Here is a 23,144-nt window from a genome sequence, read left to right on the forward strand (position 1 = left end):
GTGGGGGGTGGGGAGGGAAAAAAATGAAACAAGATGGGAACAGGGAAGGAGACAGACCATAAGAGACTCTTAATCTCAGAAAACAAACTGAGGGTTGTTTGCAGGGGCGGATAGGGTGGCTGGGGATGGACATTGGGGAGGATATGTGCTATAGTGAGTGCTATGAATTGTATAAGCCTGATGATTCACAGACATGTACCCCTGAAGTAAATAATACATTATATGTTAATAAAATAAAAATTTTCTAAAAAAGAAAATCATAAGGAAGAGAAGTACTGTACTGCAAAAAATCCACACATAGGGGAATCTGCGCAGTTCAAACTGTGTTGTTCAAAGGTCAAACATAATGAAAAGCGGCAAGAGAAATGGTAAAGGTGATGGAATGAAACAGAAATCACTAAAAAAAAAAAAAATCAAAGCAGCAAAGTAAAAAGTCTATGTTAACAGAATCCTGGTAATTAGGAGAGAAAGGGTAGCAGGTTGAGGGTGGGGTGCGGGTAGGACCACATACAGACATTCTGCAGAAATATGAGATCAGAGAGCTGCGGCAGAGCTGAATGAGATGAGACAGATACAGGGGTGCCCAGTGCGGAAGTGTGAACATCGGAGCAGTGTGTTTAGTGCCCTGTTTCAGGAGCAAGGCGAGCCTCAGAGAGAGTGGGGAGGCAGGCTGTGGGGGAAGAATATGGTTTCCCAGTTGGCACCTTAATGCCAGAACTGGCTGAGCTATAAAACCAAGACAGTGCCCCCTACCCCCCCCCCCCAGGGATGTAGGGTCTTGCTGTCGAGTTCTCGAAACTGCCTCAAGACAGGGCAAACCTCAGATGGCCAGCCCAGGAAAATGAGAGAGCCAGCCAAGGAAACAGCAGCATGCTTATAAAGGATGGTGGACAGCTGTGGCCAGCAGGAGTCCACAGCTGTGGCTAACTCCCAATCTAACTAGCAGCACAGCCTCGGTGCAGAGGCTGGTGGGTGGGGGGCGCAGGGGGCACCAGCAGATCTCTGGTGATGGCAGGAAATCATGCAGCCACCACAAAAGAAATTGAAACAGGGATGAAGAGGGCACTGTGGGGGAGCCATCATGCTGAGGTCCAGAATAAGCTTTGGACCACACAATGGCCAGAGGATATGTCTATGGGAGCTTTCAAGGCAAAAAGAATGCAAAACTACCGGGAAAGTGAAAAGAAAGAACATGGGAAGGAGAGTGCCCATGGGCGCCGAGGGTCAGTCTTTAGAAACTGCGGGAAGATGGACCCCATGCGTGCCACCCTAGGACAGGGATGGACCAGCAGAGCAAGCAGATCAGTTAAGTACTTGCTGCCAAAGAAGGAACGTTGAGCATCTTCAGGGTGTGGATGGCATTTCAGAGTGTACATAGCTACAGTTTGTGGAGCACCTGCTGGTGTAAGGCCCTGGGCTCAGCACATTATATACATCTGCTCCCTTAATTTCCTCTTTCTTTCCCCCTGCCTTTCTCTCTCAATAAGAGCGCTAAGATTTAAGAACGGTTAAGCAGCATGCCTAGGACCACACAGCCAGTAAGTTGCAGAGCTGAGATTTGGATCCTGTTCGGCTTGACTCCAAAGCTCATGGTCATAATCGCTTTTCTTTCTACCCCTTAAGAAGAGAGAAGATGATGCTACTTTAAGAGAGACTTTCATTTCTCCTATCCTACTGGAAACCTGGGAGGGAGGGCTCTGAAACCTTTTCTGGAAGGGGGCGGGGCCCTGAGTCATGTGCTTGGGGTAAGCATCCCTGCGTTCTCACTTCCCAGGCTGAGTGGGGGCTTCTTTTCCTTTCTCCTCCAGCGCCTGTGTTTACTTCTGTCTTCACACTGTATTAAAATCATTCGGTTATACCATTCGGTCTTCCCCATTAGGCCAGTGAGTGGTTCTCATCCTTGACTGCGCATTAGAATCTCCTTTAAAATAGAACAATGTCTGGGTCCCACTCAAGACCAATTAAATCAGGATCTCCTGGGCTGAGGCTTTTGCATCCACAGTTAAAAAACAAAAACAAAAACAAAACAAAACAAAAAATGCCTCATAGGATGATTCAAATGTGCCTTCGGGCTTGACTCTGAGCATGTCAAGGTCAAGGACCAGGTAGGTCATGAGTGTTTGAATCCCCAGAACCCAGCAGAGTCTGGTTCACAGTAGGTGCTTCACATGTTTAATAAGAGGATGAACACGGATAGCAGAAGATGAGTATCAAGAATCCAGAAAGCAGGGGCGCCTGGGTGGCTCAGTGGGTTAAAGCCTCTGCCTTCGGCTCAGGTCATGATCCCAGGGTCCTGGGATCGAGCCCCGCATCGGGCTCTCTGCTCAGCGGGGAGCCTGCTTCCTCCTCTCTCTCTGCCTGCCTCTCTGCCTACTTGTGGTCTCTGTCTGTCAAATAAATAAATAAATAAAATCTTAAAAAAAAAAAAAGAATCCAGAAAGGAAAATCGGGGAAGTATTATGCATTAAGAGAGAAAAGGAATAAGGTGAAACTGAGAAGTGGCACAGAATCTTTAAGACGCCAAGGGCAAAGGAAGAACCTGGATGGGGCTGCATGACTGTGCAGTTGTCTTGCATGACAAGTCCCTCCTTAAAGGTAATAGGAAACTTCAATGCAGAATAAACAGCACCTGCTCCAGGGAGAAATTAGGTGAAGAGAAGTTAAAACATGAGTTTCTGCAGGAACCACAACCATGGACTCTGGGAGCCAGAGCCCTCGCTCTCCGTGAGGCAAGCGGGGGCAAGTGCCCAAAAGGAAGAGAAAGAACGTAATTGTGATGGGGAATCCCTGAAACATGTGGAAAATTACGACACGACTTAACAATAAAAAAGGAACACAAGAGAAAGCAAGCTTGAGAAAGAAAGTGGAGTCAATCTGTAAATCATCCATATGCATGTTTGCTCAAAACGCTATTGTTTTAGCAGTGGGGAAAGAATTAGAAGTAAATAAAATATGCAAATGCATTTCATAATGAAAAATCCTTTGATGAACAGCGGAGATAATCATTATGAAGGCTCCCTGAGAAAATACATGTTCTAGAAATGCGAGGCGGCATGATTCTCATCCTAACGTAGACTGGTAATGTGGCTGTGTGTGCTAAGTAAGTTGGCTCTCCCAGTGTTGGTCATAGGTCCCCAGGTCCCCTAGTCCAATTTCAGAGAGCACTTGAGATGTAGGCTTTTCAGGCTTGAGTCTTGGAGGAGGGCTTGCCTGGTGTATACACTAGGTCCCTTGGGGCCATCTCAAGTTGGAAGAAGGTGTTAAGTCTCCAGCTATCATCTAGAGAGCCAGAAGACAGAAAAGAATAAAATAAAGGGAGGAGAGGAGTTAGGAGAGAAGGAGGATGTGTATCTAGCATCTACTGAAGCCTCTGTGTGCCAGGCACTGGGCATATGGCATTTCACTGAATCATCAGAATAACTCTGTGAAAGACCCAAGATCCTACGAGATGTTAGAGTTCTTCCTGGCCCTCTTCTATTTTCACCCCATACTCTTTCCCTTGCATCATATCCAGAGTTATAACCCGAATAATAATGACCAATGAAAAAAATCTCCAGTCTTCTCTGAAATTCAATCGTTCTACCTAACGCCACTCAGAAATCTCATGTGCACCTTGAACTCTTCAAGGGCAAGGCAGACGGCTCCAGCGTGCCCCCATCCCCCACCACCCTGCCAAACTCTTCCCCAAATTTGATCCTCTTCTGGTATCTGCTGTACCCATGATCCCTAGCCCGATGTAGGTGTGCAAACTCAAAACCCAGAAATCTTTTGGTACCCTATCACCTATTCCCCTGTCCCATACCCCAAATCCTAGTTATTCTACTTCCGAAAGATCTCTCCAATGTGTTCACTTCACTGATCTGGCCTAGACCAAACAGCCATCTTCTCTGGATTTGTGTGATGCAATTTCTTTGCTACTCTGGCTCCCTCCAGTCAGCTTTGCACATAGAAGCCAAAAGGACTTTTTCAAAGTACAAATCTAATTTCTCTATTCCCACCCTACTCCAACCTCACCAGCTTTGAATAAACCATCTGAATGAACTCACACTGCTCTTCCCATAAAGACCAAGGTCCTTTGCATGGCCTACAAGGCTCTGTCATGATTTCACCTCCTCCTTCGTTGTCACCTTTGTCTTCCTCCCTGTGTACTCCCCAGTCACACTGGCCTCGTCTCCCGTCTTGCCCTTCTGCTAAAGGACCTTGTGTCTCCACTCCTCCACGTCTGAACTCCTGCTTATCCTTCAGAGAGTAGCAGATCCCTTTTTATGGAAGCTTTCTTTGACCTCTTAATGGATCAATATCCCTAATAATCTTTCATAAGATTCTATTTCTCTTCTTAAAATACTTTTAAAACTTCTAATTCGACATGTATTTAAGCAACCATTTTTTGATATCTGTCTTCCTTCACTGGCCTCTAACTCCATTAGGGCAGCAGTTATGTGGTTGGTCTGTTTTGTGTTCCCAGCACTTCAACAATGCTTAGACATAACAGGTGTCCGATGGAATTTGCAGAAGGAACGGAGGCAGGCAGATGGGAACGGGGGAGGGTTAAGGAGTGGCAGAGTCAGGATCCACACCAGGGTCTGACTCCCTCTAGATCCCAGGATCTTTCCTGGCAACCAGGAAGAGAAGAAAAGAGAAGGATGAGAGATTGTAGTGTCTTCCTCCCGATCTGGTCCAGATGAAGAGAGGCTCTTCTCTCAGAGGGTACAGACCAGCACCTGCACTGGAGCAATGGAAGGGGCAATGGAATTTTGTCATTGGTCTTCCAGTGATCATTGATCTTCTGTCTGTCAGCCTCTGCCTACTTAAATGAAACTCTGTGCTGTGACTGGTTCCAGGAGGCACCAAGAATCATTTGGGTTATACCTGCAATGGCTCTCCACTGTTCTCAGAATAAAGTCCTCATGTCTTAGCAAGATTTGAGGGTCCTTCTTGACTTTTTATGATTCTCTTTCCAACCCCCTCTCCCATCACTGTTTTCTTCTCATCTTAGATTCTCACCAAGCATTCCATAGTCCTTCCTATCCTGTGTTGGCACATGTAGCTTACTTTCTTTGCTATCCCCACCCACCTGTCCACCTGACCACATCCTGCTAGTGCTTCAAGACTCTGCCCGCCTTCCTCTTCTCCAACTCTTTGATCCCTAACTATTCCCACCTTTAACCTTGGGCTGGGCTTGTGGTGGATAAAGGCAGGTTTTATTTCTTCCACTCTGTTTTTTTTGCCTTGTTTGATTTTGGTTTTTTACCACTATATCTAACCTGTGAATATTATTATTAATCACCTACCCATGGCCCTCTGCTGCTTCAAACATTTCAATGATATTTATTTGATCTCCGGATGAGAGAGGATTTTCTAAGTATAAAAGCAATGGAAGAAATCACTATGGGAAAGAAAATCAATCCGTTTGACTACACCAAATTTAAAACTTCTGAGCGTCAGAAGCCATTCCAAACAAAACTAAAAGGCAAATGACAAGGCTGGGGAAAATATATGCAATAAATATGACAAAAGGTTGTTATCCTCCACATATAAAGAGCTCATATAAGTCGATAAAAAATATTAAAATCCCAGGAGAAAAGTGGGCAAACGACATGAATAAGTAAATAGCTAATAAACACATGAAAAATGTTTAACTTCACCAGTAGTCAGGGAAATGCAAATTAACACAACACGGAGCCATTGTTTGCCTATCAAATCAGGACAACGTTAAAGGCTGGGGAAGGCTCAGAGATCACTTGGTAGTTTTCCAAGAAAAAATAAGAGCTGTTTCAACTTTCAATAAATCCCTACCACCTAGAGGAAACATCCGGAATCTAGTCTTCTCCTGGCTCTCCCAGCTTATCTTCCAACGCCCCCCATCTCCCATCTGACACCAGCAGCAGTGATCTCCTGAGGACAGCAAGGAAATCCTGCTGCACACTGCCTTTCTGAGGTCCCCTGTTGCTCTCCCCCTCCACCTTCTCCCACTCACCCAACCTTCTCCCCGCTAATGCCTACTTCTTTTTGTTTTTAAATATTTTTTTAAAAGACTATTTTTTTATTGGACAGAAATCACAAGCAGGCAGAGAGGCAGGCAGAGAGAGAGGGCGAAGCAGCCTCCCCGGCAAGCAGAGATCCTGATGCGGTACTTGATCGCAGGACCCTGAGATCATGACCCGAGCCAAAGGCAGAGACTCAACCCACTGAGCCATCCAGGCGCCCCAGCTGCTACTGCCTGCTTCTCGACAGTTCTGAGACATCTCCGCCATTGCGGAAACTCTCTAGAGCCAGGCTGGGTGTCCCTGTGCTGTGCTCTCATTACAACACATTCCTTACTTAGCACTTACCGCATTGTATCAAAAATGTTTCCACTTTAGACAGTATGCACCTCAGGTGAGGAATTCTATTTCTATTCACTGCTGTATCATCACAGAGATGTTCAACAGATGACTCTTGAACTAATCAATCATGTAATAAATTAATTATTCCATTTTGCCCCATAAAATTTTGGCACTACCCTAGTAAATGCACGCTTTACTTAAAACGGATCAAATGAAGTCGTGTTGGATGGAGAGAGCCCCTCACCCGTGCCCCAGCCCTCCTTTTAGTACCCATGTACTACCATCCTGTGGGTTGTAACTGATTAGCGAGCCATGAAATTAATGTATGGGTCACCACCATCATTTTTTTCTAAGTGAAAAATATTAAAGCTAGAAGAAAATGGACACTGGTATCTGCTACTCCCCATTGCGGATTCCCCACCCGCCGGCCCCGCAGGCGGAAGTCGTTGGTTGAGAAATCGAGGTGGAGAGTGGAGTAGCACTTCCTGCTCTGTTTCTTCCAAACTCCAGGAAAGTTACTGATCTCCCTAGGCTATGGTTTCCTTATCTGTAAGACAGGAATGACGAAAACACTGATGGGATGAAACAGTTATGCCACGAATTCTTACAACTCTGCTCATCAGCTTTTCTGACAGAGATACCACAAATATCCACCAGAAGCCTCCCCAGCTCGAACCCTCCAGCACTTTCTGTTTTGATGCCTACAGCCTCTCCCCTCCTTCTTAACCGGCTGTCCATCCTGCTTTTTACAATTGAGTCACGAGCCCCTCAGACTCAGAGTCAGAGTGATATCAGGCAAATTTCTGGAGTCCTGGAGCCCAATGTCATAGGGCATGAAGTAAATGACTCTTTTGAAATTGCAAATCTGACCTAGTCACTCCCCCGCTTAAAGCCTTTCTAGGCTCAAAGGTCTTCTCCTCAATATATCTATAGGGTCCTCCATGGTCTGACCCCCTGTCCATCCCACACCCCAGCCTCCGCATTTCTCAAATCAGCCATGCTCCCCTGGCCCTTTTCTGTGTTGTCCAGTCTACCCAGAACACCTCTCGGTCCGTTGACGGTCTCGACAGCGGCAACTGTTCCTCCCTGGTCTCTTTCCCTATCTGACTCCCCTCTCCCCTGCTCTGCACCCCCCACCAGCACACTGCCACAGCTGAGGTTCAGTCCATGGCTTATTGGTCCCTCTTGCTTCCTAAGGGCAGGGCTGTGCCTTCTGTTCACTGCACCAGCATCTAGCACATCTCCCCCAGAGTGAGCAAACAGGACGTTTGGGGGAGGGAGGGGTGACAGGGAAGGGATGAGATGGGAGGTGGAGGAGGATAGAGGGACGAAAGGAAGAAAGAGGTGGAAAAGCTTCATTTGACACCTTCCGGAGTTGTCCCAGGTCATAAAGCAATGCAGGGGCTTGGAGCAGTAAGTCATTTTTGGTTTGTTTGTTTGTTTGTTCATTTGTTTTATTCGTCAGAGGGAAAGAGAGAGAGAGAGCACAAGCAGCCGGGAGTGGCAGGCAGAGGGAGAACCAGGCTCCCTGCTGAGCAAGGAGCACCGATGTGGAGCTCAATCCCAGGACCCTGGGATCCTGACCTGAGTTGAAAGTAAACGCTTAATAGACTGAGCCACGCAGGTTTCCCTAGAAGTTGTTTTCTAAAGATCAGGCTCAGGTGGGCACAGAGAGAGTCTCTGGAGAGAAGGAACTGTGGCATGAGGCAGGTCAGGACAGGGTGAGACGAATGCCAGGAACATGTGCTCTGCTTGGAAGATTCCACAAGCTGGAGGAGGCTCCCTGGGCCGTGCTCTGGAGGAATGTGAGCTTGAGCAATCAACCCTGGGAACACTGATAAGAGGCCGGGAGTACTAACTACCTTTGTGTAAATGTACTTGGGGTAGGGCCGGGACAGGGCTGGGCCACTCTCCCAACGGTAGTGATTCCAGAACTTTGGCCACTCAGTTCCAGAGGTTAGCAACAGAGACCCCTGCTTGGACAGAGCCATGGTAACTGAGGTGTTACCTCTGGGTCACCTGCCTCAGGGCAAGGCAAGGGGGCTTCGGGGAGAAACGCATTAATATTGGCTAATGAGGACCAGGTGCATAACTGGGCATTTCACATCGCTTGACATACCAACCCAGGGAGGTAGGAAGCAGCCTTGATTTTATAGATAAAAAAGCTAAGGACCAGAGAAGTTAAATAACCTGTCCAAGCTTACACAGTAGATGACAGTGTTCAAATTTGAACCTAATTGTTTGATTTCAAAGATCTTATTCCTTTCACACCCAATTTCTATCCCTGAGTAATTCCTTCTTCATTTCGAATTTGAATCAAGGCAGGAGGGGCTGCATGTCATAGAAGATCTGCCACTCACAGACCTGTAACCCTGGGGATAAAAATACATTATATGTTTATTGAAAAATAAATAAATTTAATTTTTAAAAAATTAAAAAAAATTTTTTAATTAAAAATTAAAAAAAAAAAAAAGATCTGCCACTATAAACAAAGATGCTAGGGAACTGGGGACCTAGGATGTGTCCCTCCTCTGGGAAACCACACCTGGCTGGATCCCCCAGGCTCACCAACCAGACTCTGTTAAGGAGGAAGCTAACTTTGGCCAACTCCCAAAGGAGCCACAAGAAGGAGGGTTGCCTCCCCCTCCAGATGGTGCTTCTACGTCAACTAACACCTACCTTGTCCAAAGTTGTCTTAGTTGTCCAGCACTGGAGACAAAAGAAAAACTATACAGTAGCGGAATCAGAGATCCTACAGTCTAGCAGGCATTCCCCAGGTGTCCAGCAACCTCTCCCTACAGTAATCCACGGCTTAGGGAAGGTTCTGGGACTGGCCTGGGCTCCTAGAAGAGAGGTGACACCAGGTGTGGTTCCGGGGATGCTGAGAAACTTCATCCCCACCTGCCATGCCTGGTGGAGGGTGTTTAAGATACTAAACCCACAGCTGCCGCTCTGGCTTAGGGCTCAGACCCAGGTTAAAAGGCAGGGGCACTTACAACGGTGGCAACGGTTGCAACCTTAACAGAAAGTTGTTTCTAATCTGGTTAGGAATGCCAGTTTTGAAAGAAAAGGGGGAAAAAAATAAAAACAGGACTATGGATGTCTAAAGAGACATTTGAGGAGACCACAAATGGAAAAGTGCAAGTGGCTTTGTGGACATGGCCCATTCCCAGCCCACCAGCAGGACAAGAAAGTTAGTGACACTTAGCATGTGGTCAGAGCTGATGGGAATGGGACAATCCAATAAGGCGCCCCGTAATCAGGAATCCATCCATCAGTCCAACGCACGCCAACTCCAGCTTTCTGCTCCTGACTCCATTTCCCTGGTGGGAATGGTATACGACGTGATGGTCAGAGGCATCCTGCTTTCCAGGAAAGAACAGACTGTGCCCAATGGCATGTTTCAGTGACACACAAGGCCCCCATCTTGGACTTGGGAATACGGGTTCCTGCATCTCTAGAATCAGACTGACACATCGGCTGACAATGGGACCGGAATATGCTAAACAGCACGGCATGTGAACCAAGGCAGCCCCCTAGTCAGGGTCCACTTCCAAGAGCCAGGGTGGCTCTGAGATCCTGGGAGAGAGCAACGTACATCAGTCTCTCCGATGTGCTCATGGCGGCAATCGTGTGATTTGGAGGTACGTCCAGATTATGCCGTTGTGATTTTGGGTACCGCAAAGGTCTCCAGTCACAAAAATGCCCCTCATCTTTCAATATTTGCAAAACCATGAGATCCCAAAAGCACGGGGAACACATCCTTCATGGATGTTAGTGCTCGTGCGGAAACTACTATGGGGGTAATTCTGCCTCAACTCTGAAGGGCCTTTAATGCCTCTTTTTGGGTCATACACACAAGATAGTCTCAGGATTCTTAGGCTCTCTTCTTCCATTCTGGGTTCTCAAATACGTCCCACCGCACCCCACATATTGAATTCAATAACCACTACTCAACGGAAATCTCAGTGAAAGTTTACTGTCCTCCTAGTGGTAGATAGGTAGAATTGCAGGCACAGGGACAGAAGGGGAAGAATCAACCCCATGAGGCTCACTTTCAAATCCAAACCTGGTTAAGGGAAGGAGGGACTCTGGATGCCTCGGGGGCCCAGGCAGATGCTACAAATAAATGAACAAGTCCCCGGCAAGGGAGTACCAGCCCTGTGGAGAGAGACAGCGCCTACTGAGCTCCTGCTGATTTTCTTCTGAAAATGCATGTCAGAGTTGCCTTATCCTCTGATTGTCTACGAGAAGCCAGAGACTCTTGATTTTAACGCGAAACCTTGTGATTTTTAGATGGTAGCTCCATTCTCTTGAAAACACTAGGTGAGCTCAATAAAGCGGCCGCTCCATCAGTTTCTAAAGCTCTGCTGCACAGAGGGTGGCGGTCGTCTCCTCCAACTGTGGTGTTAGACTGCCACTCGCCAGCCGCCACGGGCCATTGCAACCTAGACCGCAGCTACACATAGAGCCTCAGAGAACACCTAACACTACGGGCAGCAGGTGCAGGGCAGGGGATAGGGGAGGCTCCCAGGATCCGAGGAGCCACCCGGGGATGGCAACAGGCACTAAATGGCCGACTGTTCCTGCAGGAAACCTTCAGGGGCTGGGAGGCCTTTATCTGTCTCAGAAGCCAGGGCTGCTTCTCGAAGGACTTCCAAGTGCTCCTCAGCGGCTGACAGTGACTGGTCAATCCAATCCAGGCCCCCGGTCAGGTGGCAGGCATTCCTGGTCACCAGCACCAGATGGCTGACGGACAGGAGCAGGGCAGTTGTCCTAGAAAAAGCAACGGGATCAGTTTCCCCAGGAAAGGAGGGATTTAGCACCAAAGCCTACGCAGGCGGACGCTAGTCTGGTATGCTCCAAACTGGAGGCCCTTCCCCAGGAGGCTTGGGGGTAATTTAAAGACGGTTCCACATGCAAATAAATCTGAGAATGGCTGGTTTCAGCAGGGTTAACTGAAGCCTCCTCTGGGCTTTGAACACGCATGGTAAAGCTTTCAGGAAAGAATACAACGGGGCGTGGCTGGCTAACTTATTTAAGACCGGGGAGCCTATTTTCAGCAGCACACCTATGAACATCTCCCAGGTCAGGGTTTTGTAGGACAGTACGGATCTGGTCAATTAGACGAGCACATCTCCAACCGCGGCCCGCTACAGACAGGGAAAGCTAGACATCCCCCTGCCTGGGGCATCCCTCACAGATTTTGAATCAATAAGGCCCCAAGTGGGTTTACACTGCTCGAAAAACAGAATTTAACTGAAAACCAAATTGAGAAGGAGTGGTTTTTTTCCCCCTCAGTATTGGAAAATTCACCATAGAATATCATTTATATAGTGAGTGTGCATGTCTGTGGGAACATATCGCACAGTTCCAGCCTGTGGACACAGCCTGTGGACACAGCTGGGCAGCAGTAGGAGCAGGACAGAAAATCCAACTGAAGGGGCGCCTGGGTGGCTCAGTTGTTAAGCATCTGTCTTCAGCACAGGTCATTGTCCCAGGGTCCTGGGTTTGAACCCGGCATCAGGCTCCCTGCTCGGCGGGGAGCTTGCTTCTCCCTCCCACTCCCCCTGCTTGCGCTCCCGCTCTCGCTGTCTCTCTCCATCAAATAAATAAAATCTTTTTTTTAAAAACTGCAATCTGACACGGGGTATGAGCCACTGTCTATCTGGCAACCATCACACACAACAGCTCTAGGAAATGATCATGTACATCCAAAAGACAAAAGAATCCCCCCCCACTTTTTTTAAAGAGTTTGCACTGGTGGAGAGCACATCATTTCAAAAGCCAAAGGGTGCTCGATGTACTAGGGGGCGGATCTCAAGAGGGGAGGGGTCCCGGGTTTGTCCCATGTAAAGGGAACACAGCTTGAGCTTTCCCTTTCTTTCCCCCTGGCCCTGCTCCACACCTACCCCACCCACCCGCTGGGCAGCACTCACAGTTGGGGTGTGTCTGCTTCCGGGGTCCAAAGAGCAGAGGCCGCGGATGAGGGAAGTGGGAGGGAGGGAAGTTGCAGACAGGTCTTAGCATGGCCAGATGTTCAAGTGTAAAAATTCAAAATCTAAGACTGGCTCTGCCTAATCCCAGGTCTCAGGCAGGGTATGGGCCTCTCTCACCATTCACAGGGCAATGAACAGTGCCCAAAGCCCGCACAGCTCCGGGAGTCCAGCAAAACAGCGCTCTACCCAGCAACCCAAACACCGAACCTCACAGATGTGATGGAACGGGGAGCTTCCAGCAGGAGAAGCCCAATGGCCCCTCCACCCCTCTCACCGTGCCTCCAGGAGCTTGGGGTCCAGCGGAGGGTACATCGATCTCACCACATCGTCCACTCTGGGCAGGAGGCAAAACGTTTTCAGAACTTCACTTTCCTTCTGTCCTTGTCCCCATCCTGCCTTCCTCCCTCTCCTTCTGCTCTCCTGATCTTCGTGCCCCCACCTTTAGTGACTCCTTCTCTAACTGCTCTTGCATTCTCAGACAGACATAAACAGAAAGACTGGTGGTTCAGGTGAGAGAATGTTTTGTTTTCTGGTTTCAAGTCCCCATAGTCTAGAAAGTGTAAGTTCACACATTTCGGGTGACATTCAAGATATGTTACTAAATTTAAGAGGCAAGCTGCTGGACATTATATGAAGTTTGACGGATCCGTTTGCATGAAAATAAGTAGACACGAAGCTATGACACGAAGGACCCAGCTAGCACGCAGGAACACTGACCATTCACTAGTGCCCCCTCCAGGGATTGGGATGGGGTGAAATGAGGGGTTCCTTCACTTTCCAGATAATCTATTTCTGCAATGTTTTGACTTTTATAAGTACTTACTATTATTGTGTTTTTAAAAACAGTGCAACATTAGGAAAAAACTAGGGGAAAAAAATAAAACCCTACGAGTTTAATTTGGGTCCAAACTGCTTCATTGGATTTCCTTTCCATTATGGTACAATTCATGGTTTTGTTTTGTTTTGTTTTGTTTTAAACCAAGTTCAGAAAGGAACTACTATTCATTCCGACTTGCAGGGTTCAAAATTTTCATCTAAATCCTTGCTCCTGGACCACTTGATAGGAAGAAAAAATAATGATGCAATGTTTGATTTTGAAAATAAACGTCTGCAATGTTCTCGTCTCGGGGCTGAGGGGCTGGTGAGGACATGCGGAGGACTGTGGGCTGCCGTCTTCACCGGCCCCTTTCTCTGTAGTGTCCCGAAGCTGAAGCCACTCACCTCAAAACTAATATGCTATCACACGATGTGTGGAGGAAATGGAGCAAGAGAAACAATGGGGACACACACAACACACACACACACACACACACACACACACACACACACACACAAAATGGCCAGAAGGATAAAGACATGCAGAGGCAGAAAGACAAAGCAAGGACACAGATTGAATTACGGCACAGAGCGTTCTAGAAGTAGTCCAAGGGACTCGGTAGGAGGGCCAGAGTGTGCCCGGTTAGGTATACCTGCTGAACAACGCCACACCCACCCTCTCGCACCAGAGCCAACCATCATGGGAAGCATGACAAGGGTCCAGCGGAGATGAGCAGTGCAGGGTCTCCACCAACAATGGTGGCCAGTGGAATGCCCGGTGCCTGCCCAGAGCCTGGGCTGGACTGCCTTCTGGCTGGGCTGACACAAGTCCTGTGACCACACCCACCCAGGACAGCTCCAGAGAAAGCCAACAACTGTTCTGGGCTGAGTCCCTCCCCCAGATTCTCTCCCTCCTACTTTCTCAACTCACTTAACTCCCGGGACAGAGTTCAAGGGCACCAACTCTTTCATATTCCTTCCTTGGCCTGGCTCTTCGTGATCTACCCGAGGCCATGCAACCAGGAAACCGAGAGCCCCCAGAACTCACAGGGATGCCACCATTCCCACCAGGGATGTGGAGGAACCGCTCTGGTTAGTGAGGGGGCCAGACTGATTAAGAGAACATCCTGAGCAGGGAGAACTCCCGACGCCGGCACATCCACATACCGGCCACCAGATGGCAGCACAAACTCAGTACCACCCTTCTGTGGAAGAAAAGGGCTTTCTATTTCTCCACAAAGTCAAGCCCAAATGAGGGGGTGTAGTTGTTGACTGCAATCCTGCTGGCTGCCTCCCACATGGGATTTTGCAGACAGCCTGGAATTTGGGAGATCTGAAATGAAGTATGGCTTCACTGTCCCGCACCACCACCCAATCCTGGAGGCTACTGGCTGGGCCATGGTTAGGGCAGCGGGTGACAGGGAGGTAGCAAGGAGTGGGTCCCCAAAACTAGTCTCCAGCACAAATAGGGCAGGGTGGGGCATGGCCCGCAGGTCACTGCATAGAGGGGTGTGGACACCAGTGGGAAGTGCGCCTACTGGCCCAGAGCCTGGGAGGGAGGGAAGGCAGGCAGCCCCAGCTCGTATGGGAGCAGCCACAATAGGATCTGCAGAATGGACTAGAAGCATACTAGTCGCATGCTAAGTTCCCCAAAAAGCTGACTGGAGGAGGCCTGTGGGAGGTGGGGGGAACCATGTGAGACCACCCAGCTTGGTCTCTCAGTACCTAAACCCTCCTGAATGCTCTGTAAATGTCCTGGACATGAGTAACCAAAGTTGTCTGTGTGGTTTCTTTGAGGAGCCTGGCCCACCTGCCATCTCAGCTTCTGACCTCCCCTCCCCCTCACCCCATGGAGGGTGGGACCTCACTCACCTGGGGCTGATCCGCTTGGCCACCACGATGATATCACTGACACTGGCTGAGGTCTTCATCTTGGCCCCGGAGCCCATTGTCATGGCAACAAGTTTTTCTGTCAGAGTGTGACAAATCTAACACAGAAGGGAGGAGAGAGGTGAGGAGGGGTGCCCCAGGCTCCCCCAAGAGCATCTGCCACCCCCACAAACAAATATGACCCCTACCTTGGATTCCATCTCATACCTCGGGGCCCTGTAACCTAGTGGGCAAGTTGAGGTCAGAAGCACACAGAAACGAGAGGAGGGAGAGACAGAAGCCGAGAACAAGGCCGGGTGAGGAGGGAGGGGTGGGAACCTCAGACCAGGGTCAGCGTTTCCATTTAGAGAAGTCGGAGCTGAAATAATCTGTCTAAGACAAATCATGTGTTCTAATTCCACCTTCTCATTTCGGGGGAAAAACCTATTTTCTCTCTCTATTCCATCACCTCACGGCTTAGTCTTCCAGAAGGCTAAACCTCTCCCACAGGGCACCCTCAGAAGCACCGCAGGACAAAGGGCAACTGTTCCCTTGAAGTACATCCACCAACAGAGGCACTGAGTTCCACAACTTTCTAGGGTGATACTCAGTACGTCTGTCAAGAGGACTCTGGTGGTGAAAGGGGCTTCAAAAAAAGCAGGGAATGGGGCACCTGGGTAGCTCAGTGGGTTAAAGCCTCTGCCTTCTGCTGGGGCCATGATCTTAGGGTCCTGGGATCAAGCCCTGCTTCAGGCTCTCTGCCCAGCGGGGAGCCTGCTTCCCCCCCTCTCCCTGCCTGCCTCTCTGCCTACTTGTGATCTCTGTCTGTTGAATAAATAAATAAAATCTTTAAAAAAAAAAAAAAAAGACAGTTTCTTGCTTAAAAAAAAAAAAAGGGCAGGGAAAAGGCAAGATGATGACATGAGGCCTTTATCATCACCCGTCAACAGTGCTGGCCACCCCAAGGTGGAAGGCCACCTCCCTTCCTCACCTCCTTGATGTACTTGTGTCCTTGGCAAATAGGTTCCATGACCTGTCTCATACTCGGAGCTGGAAAGGAGGGCAGAAAGGCCAAGGACCACCCAGGAGAGAGCCTCGGCCACAGGGACTGAAGGGCAGGCGGTCAAGCAAAAGAGACGTCCGATCCCAGGGCCGCTCTTTTGATGGGAGACTCTCAGGAGGGGCCATTGATTCCAGTCCAGGAGGCGTCCTTCCTGCTGCCTTATCCCCCGCCTCCAATACCTCCCATACCTGCCTTTACCCTCCCCCTCCAATAGGCAAGCCCAGAGACAAAACCCAGTCCCTCACCCATCCTAGCTGGGAGACAGGAGTGGAATACAGCGTTACTGCTCAAGTCATTAGCCCCATCTATCTGTAACCATATCCACACCCAGAGAGCTTCTTAGAATTAAGTAATCCTGGACTCTGTGACAATAATTTCCTACTAGGTACTCCTTTGTCCCCTAAGAGAGACAGCTAAAGAAGAGAAAAGATGAACGACTTTTTTAGCTTGCTTGCTTATTTCTTTATTTATTTTTAAGCCCAAAGCTGGGCTTGAACTCACAACTCTGAGATCAAGACCTGAGCTGAGATCAAGAGTCCGACGCTCAACCCACTGAGTCACCCAGGAACCCCAAAAGGCTTTTTCATATGTTGTACTGAGTGACACTGAAGAAACGATAAAGCTGTCTTTTTAGAAATGTTGAATAATTACTGGACAAGAAGATAAATGTGTAATCGGTTTTCCAAGTTACTGAGATGAAGAACACAACAATATCTGCCATTGGCCAAATATTTCACTATTATTATTATATCAGGCAAGAATTGAAAAACAAATGTTAAAGCTATAAAAATTACCCCAAACTACAAAACCTAGCCAAAATGCAGATTGGATGCAATTTTCCCCCCCAATCGCAGAGGTGACAAGAATGAGAAGGAACCCAATCTGCCTTCAGGTACTCGTGGTTTCGATTTTCCAACATTCGACAGACTACTGTCCGGGCCAGTGAGGAATGTTCTAGTAAGTGGATAAGTCCAGACATGGGACTCAACCTGCAAACGGCTGAGCTCTTTGTTAATGAAAGAAAGCGCCGGGGGAGGGGCTGGGGAGATCATTGCCCCGTGGCATCACTGTCTCAGGAGGACCAGGCAAAATAAAATCTTTGAAAGGGTCACAAGAGCACTAAAGTGGGGGTAGAAACAGTGGAAACTCCAAGTGTCAGGTCTGTTTTTAAAAAGCCTCTTGCACGGATTCAGCGCCCTACCTAGAAAGACCCATTTCAACAGTCCGAGCACCGCAGCGCTTTGATGACCACGCCCCCACGCCCCACCCCCACTTACATCGTGGGAAATTATAAGTATTACCTTCAAGATGGCAATGCAGTGGGACATGAGACCCCTGGGGAGACAAGAAGAATCTGTCAGTGCTTCTCTGTCGAGGTCCCCCTCGCTCCCACGACCAGCTCTGTCCCCCATCTAGCTCAGACCCTCCTAGACACCACCTAGAAATGCCTCCGGGTTCAACTGAACAAGTCCACCAGCGAAATAAGGAGACACCTTCTTTCCTTCCCTCCCCCCCCCCCCCCCCACGCAGCTGCCTCTTCCAGGTTGCGCTCACCTGTCAAGTCATTCTTAGAACTCTGAGCTTCTGACACTGCTCCCTCCAGCCCGTGTGTCCTTCCCCTTATCCTCAGCCTGGTGACCATCTCATCTTTCAAGATCCAGGTCAAAAGGCACCTAATTTGTGGTAGCCTTCATGAAAGCCTCCTCCATCTCCCCACCCCAGGCAGCTCTAGAGATTGCCATCGCTGTGTGCCCACGGCACCGCACGGAGACCCGCTCTCGCTTCAGAGATAGGGTGTTGTAGAATTCTGTCTCTCCCATCAGTTCAGTATCTGTAGTAACTGGCCCAGTGTCCTGCCCATAAGGCCCCCCTCACACCCGGCCAGTGAACGATAAGGGCTCGGAGCAGCATACACGTCTCAACAGGTAGTGGCTCCTGCTGGATGGAGGGGTCCCTGAGGGACCCTGAAGACAAAGGCTTCATCCCTGAAGACTGCGTGCAAACTTTACCCCAGGGGCCTTGGTGTTTAGGTGTACGAAATGGGGAGGGGAAGGGGCACAATCACTGTCATACCATAATCTGATCCCCACCCCCAACAAGAGCAGCAGGAGAGCACAGGGCTCCCAGACACCCAGCAGTGCTTGGCAAAGGAAGCCGGAAAGGAGCACCCGGAGACCCCGTGTGCCATCCTCAGGGGAGTGTAGCAAACAAAATGGTCCCTAAGGCCTTACGAGGCATCTTCAATCCAGTCTTCGTTCTCCAGAATGGCCTCGATGTGAGGGTTGGTAATGACCACATCGTCTAGCTCCAGCTCTGATGGCTCCGACTGTGTCTCCATGGCACCAATGAGGTCCACAATGGGCCTGGAAGGAAAAGCCCAGGAAAGTGGTTTCAGGATGGGTGGCCGTTGCTGACCCCTCCTCACCGAGACCCATGTATTCCCCAAGAGGATGTAGGAAGTTAGTAAGGATGATATTGACCTCGTGTCCCAGATCCAGGCCTAACCCTAGTGGGACTGCGGGTGCGGGCAGGACACATGGCTGGAGGCGGGTCGAGGAGGCAGGCCGGGGTGCAAAGAAGAAAAGTGAAGCAGAATGAGAGGAGCCACAAAGAGACGAGCAGAGCCACAGCCATAAATAGAGACGTCTTAGGTCTGCTCCTTCCACATAGAATAACACACTTTTGTAAAACTTATTTTCTCTTTGGGGAGCCCAGGGGGCTCAGTCGGTTATGCATCTGACTCTTGTCTCAGCTCAGATCTTGATCTTAAGACTGTGAGTTCAAGCCCTGTGTTGGCCCTCATGCCCAGCATGGAGCCTACTTAAGAAAAATAAATAACCAAACAAAGCAAAAAAACCCCTTATTTCCCCTTTAAGCCTACTTTATATGGAGAAGCTGACGTTCCTATTACACAAACCTATCTGGTCTGCAGAATCACTCTCAGGAAGGACTGGAGGATGGACGCTGGTCCGCCCGCATAACCCCAGCCCCTCCTCATTCTACAGGAGAAGTAACAACACCTACTTTACAATCAGGTTCTTGACAAACATAGCCTTCCGTTTGATAGCAGAGCTTTTCTGGGTCATATAAACAGGCATTTACAAATTATTCACCACTGGTCAGAGACACTGATAGGATTCAGTAGAGGGGTAAGAGAAACCAAGGGTTAGTTGCCAGGGTTCCTTAGGGGTCTATCAATTAAAATATCCCTAAACTGGGGTGCCTGGGTGGCTCAGTGGGTTAAAGCCTCTGCCTTCGGCTCAGGTCATGATCCCAGGGTCGATCCCAGGGTCCTGGGATCAAGCCCCACATCGGGCTCTCCGCTCAGCAGGGAGCCTGTTTCCCTTCCTCTCTCTCTGCCTGCCTCTCTGCCTACTTGTGATCTCTATCAAATAAATAAAATCTTTAAAAAAACAAAAACAAACAAACAAAAATCCCTAAACGGAAAATAGGATCTTGCTCATAAAATCTCTTGCACACAAAAGGCATCAGGAAAAAGCCTGTGCCAAGAAGGAGACAGTCCCATGCTGGGATTTCACAAAATCCAGTATCTTTCCACTTCTGTGTGTGGCTGGAGTGCAGGCATGGGATTTCTGTTCCTATGAGTTTGGCTGGAAAGACGTCGGGCTTATTCATAGGCCAAGTGAAGTGGCCAGTTCCAGAGAGGTGGCCACATCTTTTGCTAGGTGAACACGTTCAGGGAATTTCTCCTTTGTTCAGGGACATTGCTGAAGCTCTAAGTTCTCTCTTGGAAAGGAAGCCTTCAAGTACCATTTTAGAGACAAAAAACTGAGCTGGAGTTGCCCAATGCCAAACCTCTTGGGCCCCTCTCCTTTCCGGTTGCTGGAGCCCCTGGAGGAGCCCACCTCTCCTCCTTGCCCTCCCTGGGCGCACTCACTTGGAATCGTAGCACTGCAGCAGATCCCGAGGCCGGCAATACCGCTGCCTGCAAACCACCACCAATGCTGCAAACGAGGCCAGGAAGATGGTGGCCAGCACACCTATGGCAACAATCACCACAGTCTCCATGCTTCTGGGTGGCTCCCTCCGTCCCCGTCACATACCCAGCGTGGGCTCAATCTTAGAAGACATAAGGGCAGAGGAGGCCTTGGTAACATAGTAGCGAAAGAGAGTGGGGCAGTGGGGGGTCTTACCTGCTGGGGGGGGCACAGCAGAGAGCCATGTCCCCCCAAGTCACCTGCAGAGACCAAGTTACCTGCTGGGGGAGGGGGACACAGAGAGCCAAGTTCCCACTCCAGAGACCTGAGGGCTTAAACAGAATCGAGATGCATTTTATGTCCTGCCCCAAATTTGCCTTTTGTTTAATTAAGAGTTTGCCACCTGCTGGACCAGGATGGCCTTTTAAACCTGGACAGAGGGACACATTTTAATGAGCACTATTGTTTCACAGCTCCACGGAGTGCAGGAGAGAATATTCTCCCAAGAAGGGCAGGATGGCATTTACTGAGAATCTCCACCCTGCCAGACACTTTGTGTGTTAACCCTGAGGTAGGTATTAATATCCCCATTTTACAGTTGAGAAAACTGAGGTTCGGGGAAGTTAAGTAATTTGTCTAAGTTTCTGTAGTCAGAAAGTAGAAATCCATCCACCTCAATTGAGATGGGCATTCACCTCCCTTTCCCTTTCTAAGGAGGGAAGAAGATTCTAAAAATTCTGGAAAGGAATTTGACTGTCAGTTTCAGTGTTGGAAACTTAACAAATGGTGTTAAAGTGTTCTTTGCCTACTGCCTGTTTTCACTCAGGAGGTTCTACCACACCTATGTTAGACTCCCGCAGAGGAACAGGGCACCTAAGAAAAGTATATACTCATTGCAGGTTCCTACTTCTGTTTCTTTGAGCAAGTCTCTTCCCCTGTCTGGGCTTTAATTTTTCCACCTGCAAAAGAGGGTCTTTGATCTAGGAATCCAGGACGAAGGACTTATTCTACACTACATGTCTCCGAGGATCCAAATGTTCCCAACTGTAATTCAATAAGCATTTATTGGTCATCTGCTAGGCACCGAGCACTAGGCAGGATTCTGAAGACTGCAGATAAATCAGACATGGATCCCAAACCCTGAGGAGGGAGAAAGAGGAAGACAGGCAGACAAATGTTTGCTGCTTGCTTGTCAACCTCTTCTCTGGCTCCTCAACTCCCTGTGTCTATGCTACATGGCAGGGTACACAGACTAGAGACAACCGTGCTTGCAACTGTGCTTGCAGGCTAACTGCCTGCTTTGCAGGGCAGATGACATCTGATCTGGGTTTTGAAGGATGAGTAGGAGTTTGCTGGGTGGACAGCAAGCCAACGTGGTTGGCTCAAAGTGCCCAGGAGGCCTTTCTCATAGGTTCCACAGAGCAGCTGCTCTACCATCTCAAACTCACTTGCTCAGGGGGGTGAGAAGGTTAGGGTCTGTCTCTTTCATTTCTGCATCTCCCCTGGGGGCTGGAGGAGGCAGGAGGTAATTCTCAGGGTCTGCTCAAGTTCTCCAGATGTGTGTCTCTACACCTTCCCTCCTAAAGGGCTACCTCCTTTAGGCCTTTTTCTTTCCTTTTCTCATTTCTGTGTCTCTGTCTCCGTATCTCTCCATTTTCCCCTCTAGACATGTTACCCCTTCCCCAGTCTTCCCTTTCCCCTCCCCCAGCGCCACGGGCCTCCAAAACCACCCGCTTTGTCTCCTCTTCCTGCAGACCGCTCCAGTGTGTTTCTCTGAAGCGGAGGAGATCTCTGAGTTTTCGCTGCCTTACTCAGTGATTTGTCAGTATGAGTCTTTGTGTGTTTTTTCTTCTTTTGTGTGTGTTTCAGGATGAGTTTTTGTCTCTTCTTTGTATAAGCTTGGGTAGGTCTCATTTCTTGAAGTGTGTGTGTGTGTGTGTGTGTGTGTGTGTCCCACCCCTTCTCCGCCATAGAATTCGAAATCCACCAGGATGTGCGTGTGCGTGTGTCCCACCTCCTTCTCCTCCATGGAGTTCTAAATCTACCCGGATAAAATAGCCCCAAGCCCCTGCCACCCAGAACAGCCGCCCCGACACCCAGATCGGAGGAAGGGACCCCCCACCGGGCCCGATGCTGGGCTCGCAGGGCTCCCACGCGCGCAGCTGCAACTTTGCCCAACTTTCGCGCGGCCGGGCTGCGCCGCACGGGCTCCGCGGCCGCAACAAAGGGGCGGCCGCCCTCCCCCCCGACTTCCCAGTCTTCAGCCCCGATCTCCGGCTCCCCCGCCCCCGACGCGCCTGGCACCCCGACTCCCGCGGTACCCGGACGCGGCGAGGCCCACCCACCTCAGGCCGCAGCCGCAGGACGCATTCGGGGGCGCTCCGGCCGCCGGGCCCCCGCCGATAGCAAAGTCCGGGCGCGGGACTCGCGGGCGGCTCCTGCGAGCGGGGCATGCCGGGAAGGAGCTGGGCTGTCCGAAGGAATCAAGATAAAGTCCCCCGGCGCCAAACCCCCAGGTGGGGGCTGGGGGCTCATCCAAATCCCCCGCTACCAGGCACCGCCGTCCCCGCCGGGATCGGGGCGGGCCGGGGGTTGGGGCGGAGGGAGGCCTGGCAGAGGGGAGGCCCTCCCTTAGCCCCCCAGCAGGCGCTCCTCGAGCCCCCTGCCCCGGAAGCCAAGCCCGGCAGAAGGAGGCCTCCCGGGTCCTTGCCACCCCACACCCCTGCGAGCTGGCCGTCCGGTGGGGGCTGCAGAGACTGAGCCCATTCCACAGTGGGCTGGCCGGGCAGCCAGTCCTCTCTTACATGCTGTGGCTTCAATCCTAGCTCTGTCACGCACTAGCTGTGGACCGCTTATTTCACTGTCCTTGGTTTCCTCATCTGTAAAGTGGGACCGCTACTTGTAGCCATGCTCAGAGCTGCCTGACCCCGGGCAGAACGCTGGACAGCCTCACGCACGCGCACTGGGCACACAAGCAGGCCCACCCCAAACAGTTGCTGTGCCAGGGACAAGCATAGAAATACAGGACTCTGGCTGGCTGGCCTGCTCCTTCGCTTTGCACTTGCCTCTAGGGACCCAGGGAACTGCCGTTAATTACTTCACAGCTCCCACTCTGCAAACAGCCATCCCTTGG

At 49.9% G+C, this 23,144-nt stretch overlaps 1 protein-coding gene across 1 annotated transcript; it reads right to left on the reverse strand.

Annotated features, from left to right (window-relative positions):
• Positions 1 to 10,285: 10,285 nt before the first annotated feature.
• On the reverse strand, positions 10,286 to 22,539 carry TMEM98 (transmembrane protein 98). The gene is made up of 7 exons (XM_059380945.1): positions 22,357 to 22,539; positions 19,972 to 20,153; positions 18,305 to 18,436; positions 17,375 to 17,408; positions 15,014 to 15,129; positions 12,600 to 12,659; positions 10,286 to 11,102 (listed from the first exon to the last, which is right to left on the reverse strand). The coding sequence occupies exons 2-7, from the start codon at positions 20,100 to 20,102 to the stop codon at positions 10,895 to 10,897; spliced, it is 681 nt and encodes a 226-aa protein (XP_059236928.1). The 5' UTR covers positions 20,103 to 20,153; positions 22,357 to 22,539; the 3' UTR covers positions 10,286 to 10,894.
• Between the last annotated feature and the right edge of the window lie 605 nt (positions 22,540 to 23,144).

The sequence above is a fragment of the Mustela nigripes genome, chromosome 16 (assembly GCF_022355385.1).
Source record: "Mustela nigripes isolate SB6536 chromosome 16, MUSNIG.SB6536, whole genome shotgun sequence".
NCBI lineage: Eukaryota > Metazoa > Chordata > Mammalia > Carnivora > Mustelidae > Mustela > Mustela nigripes.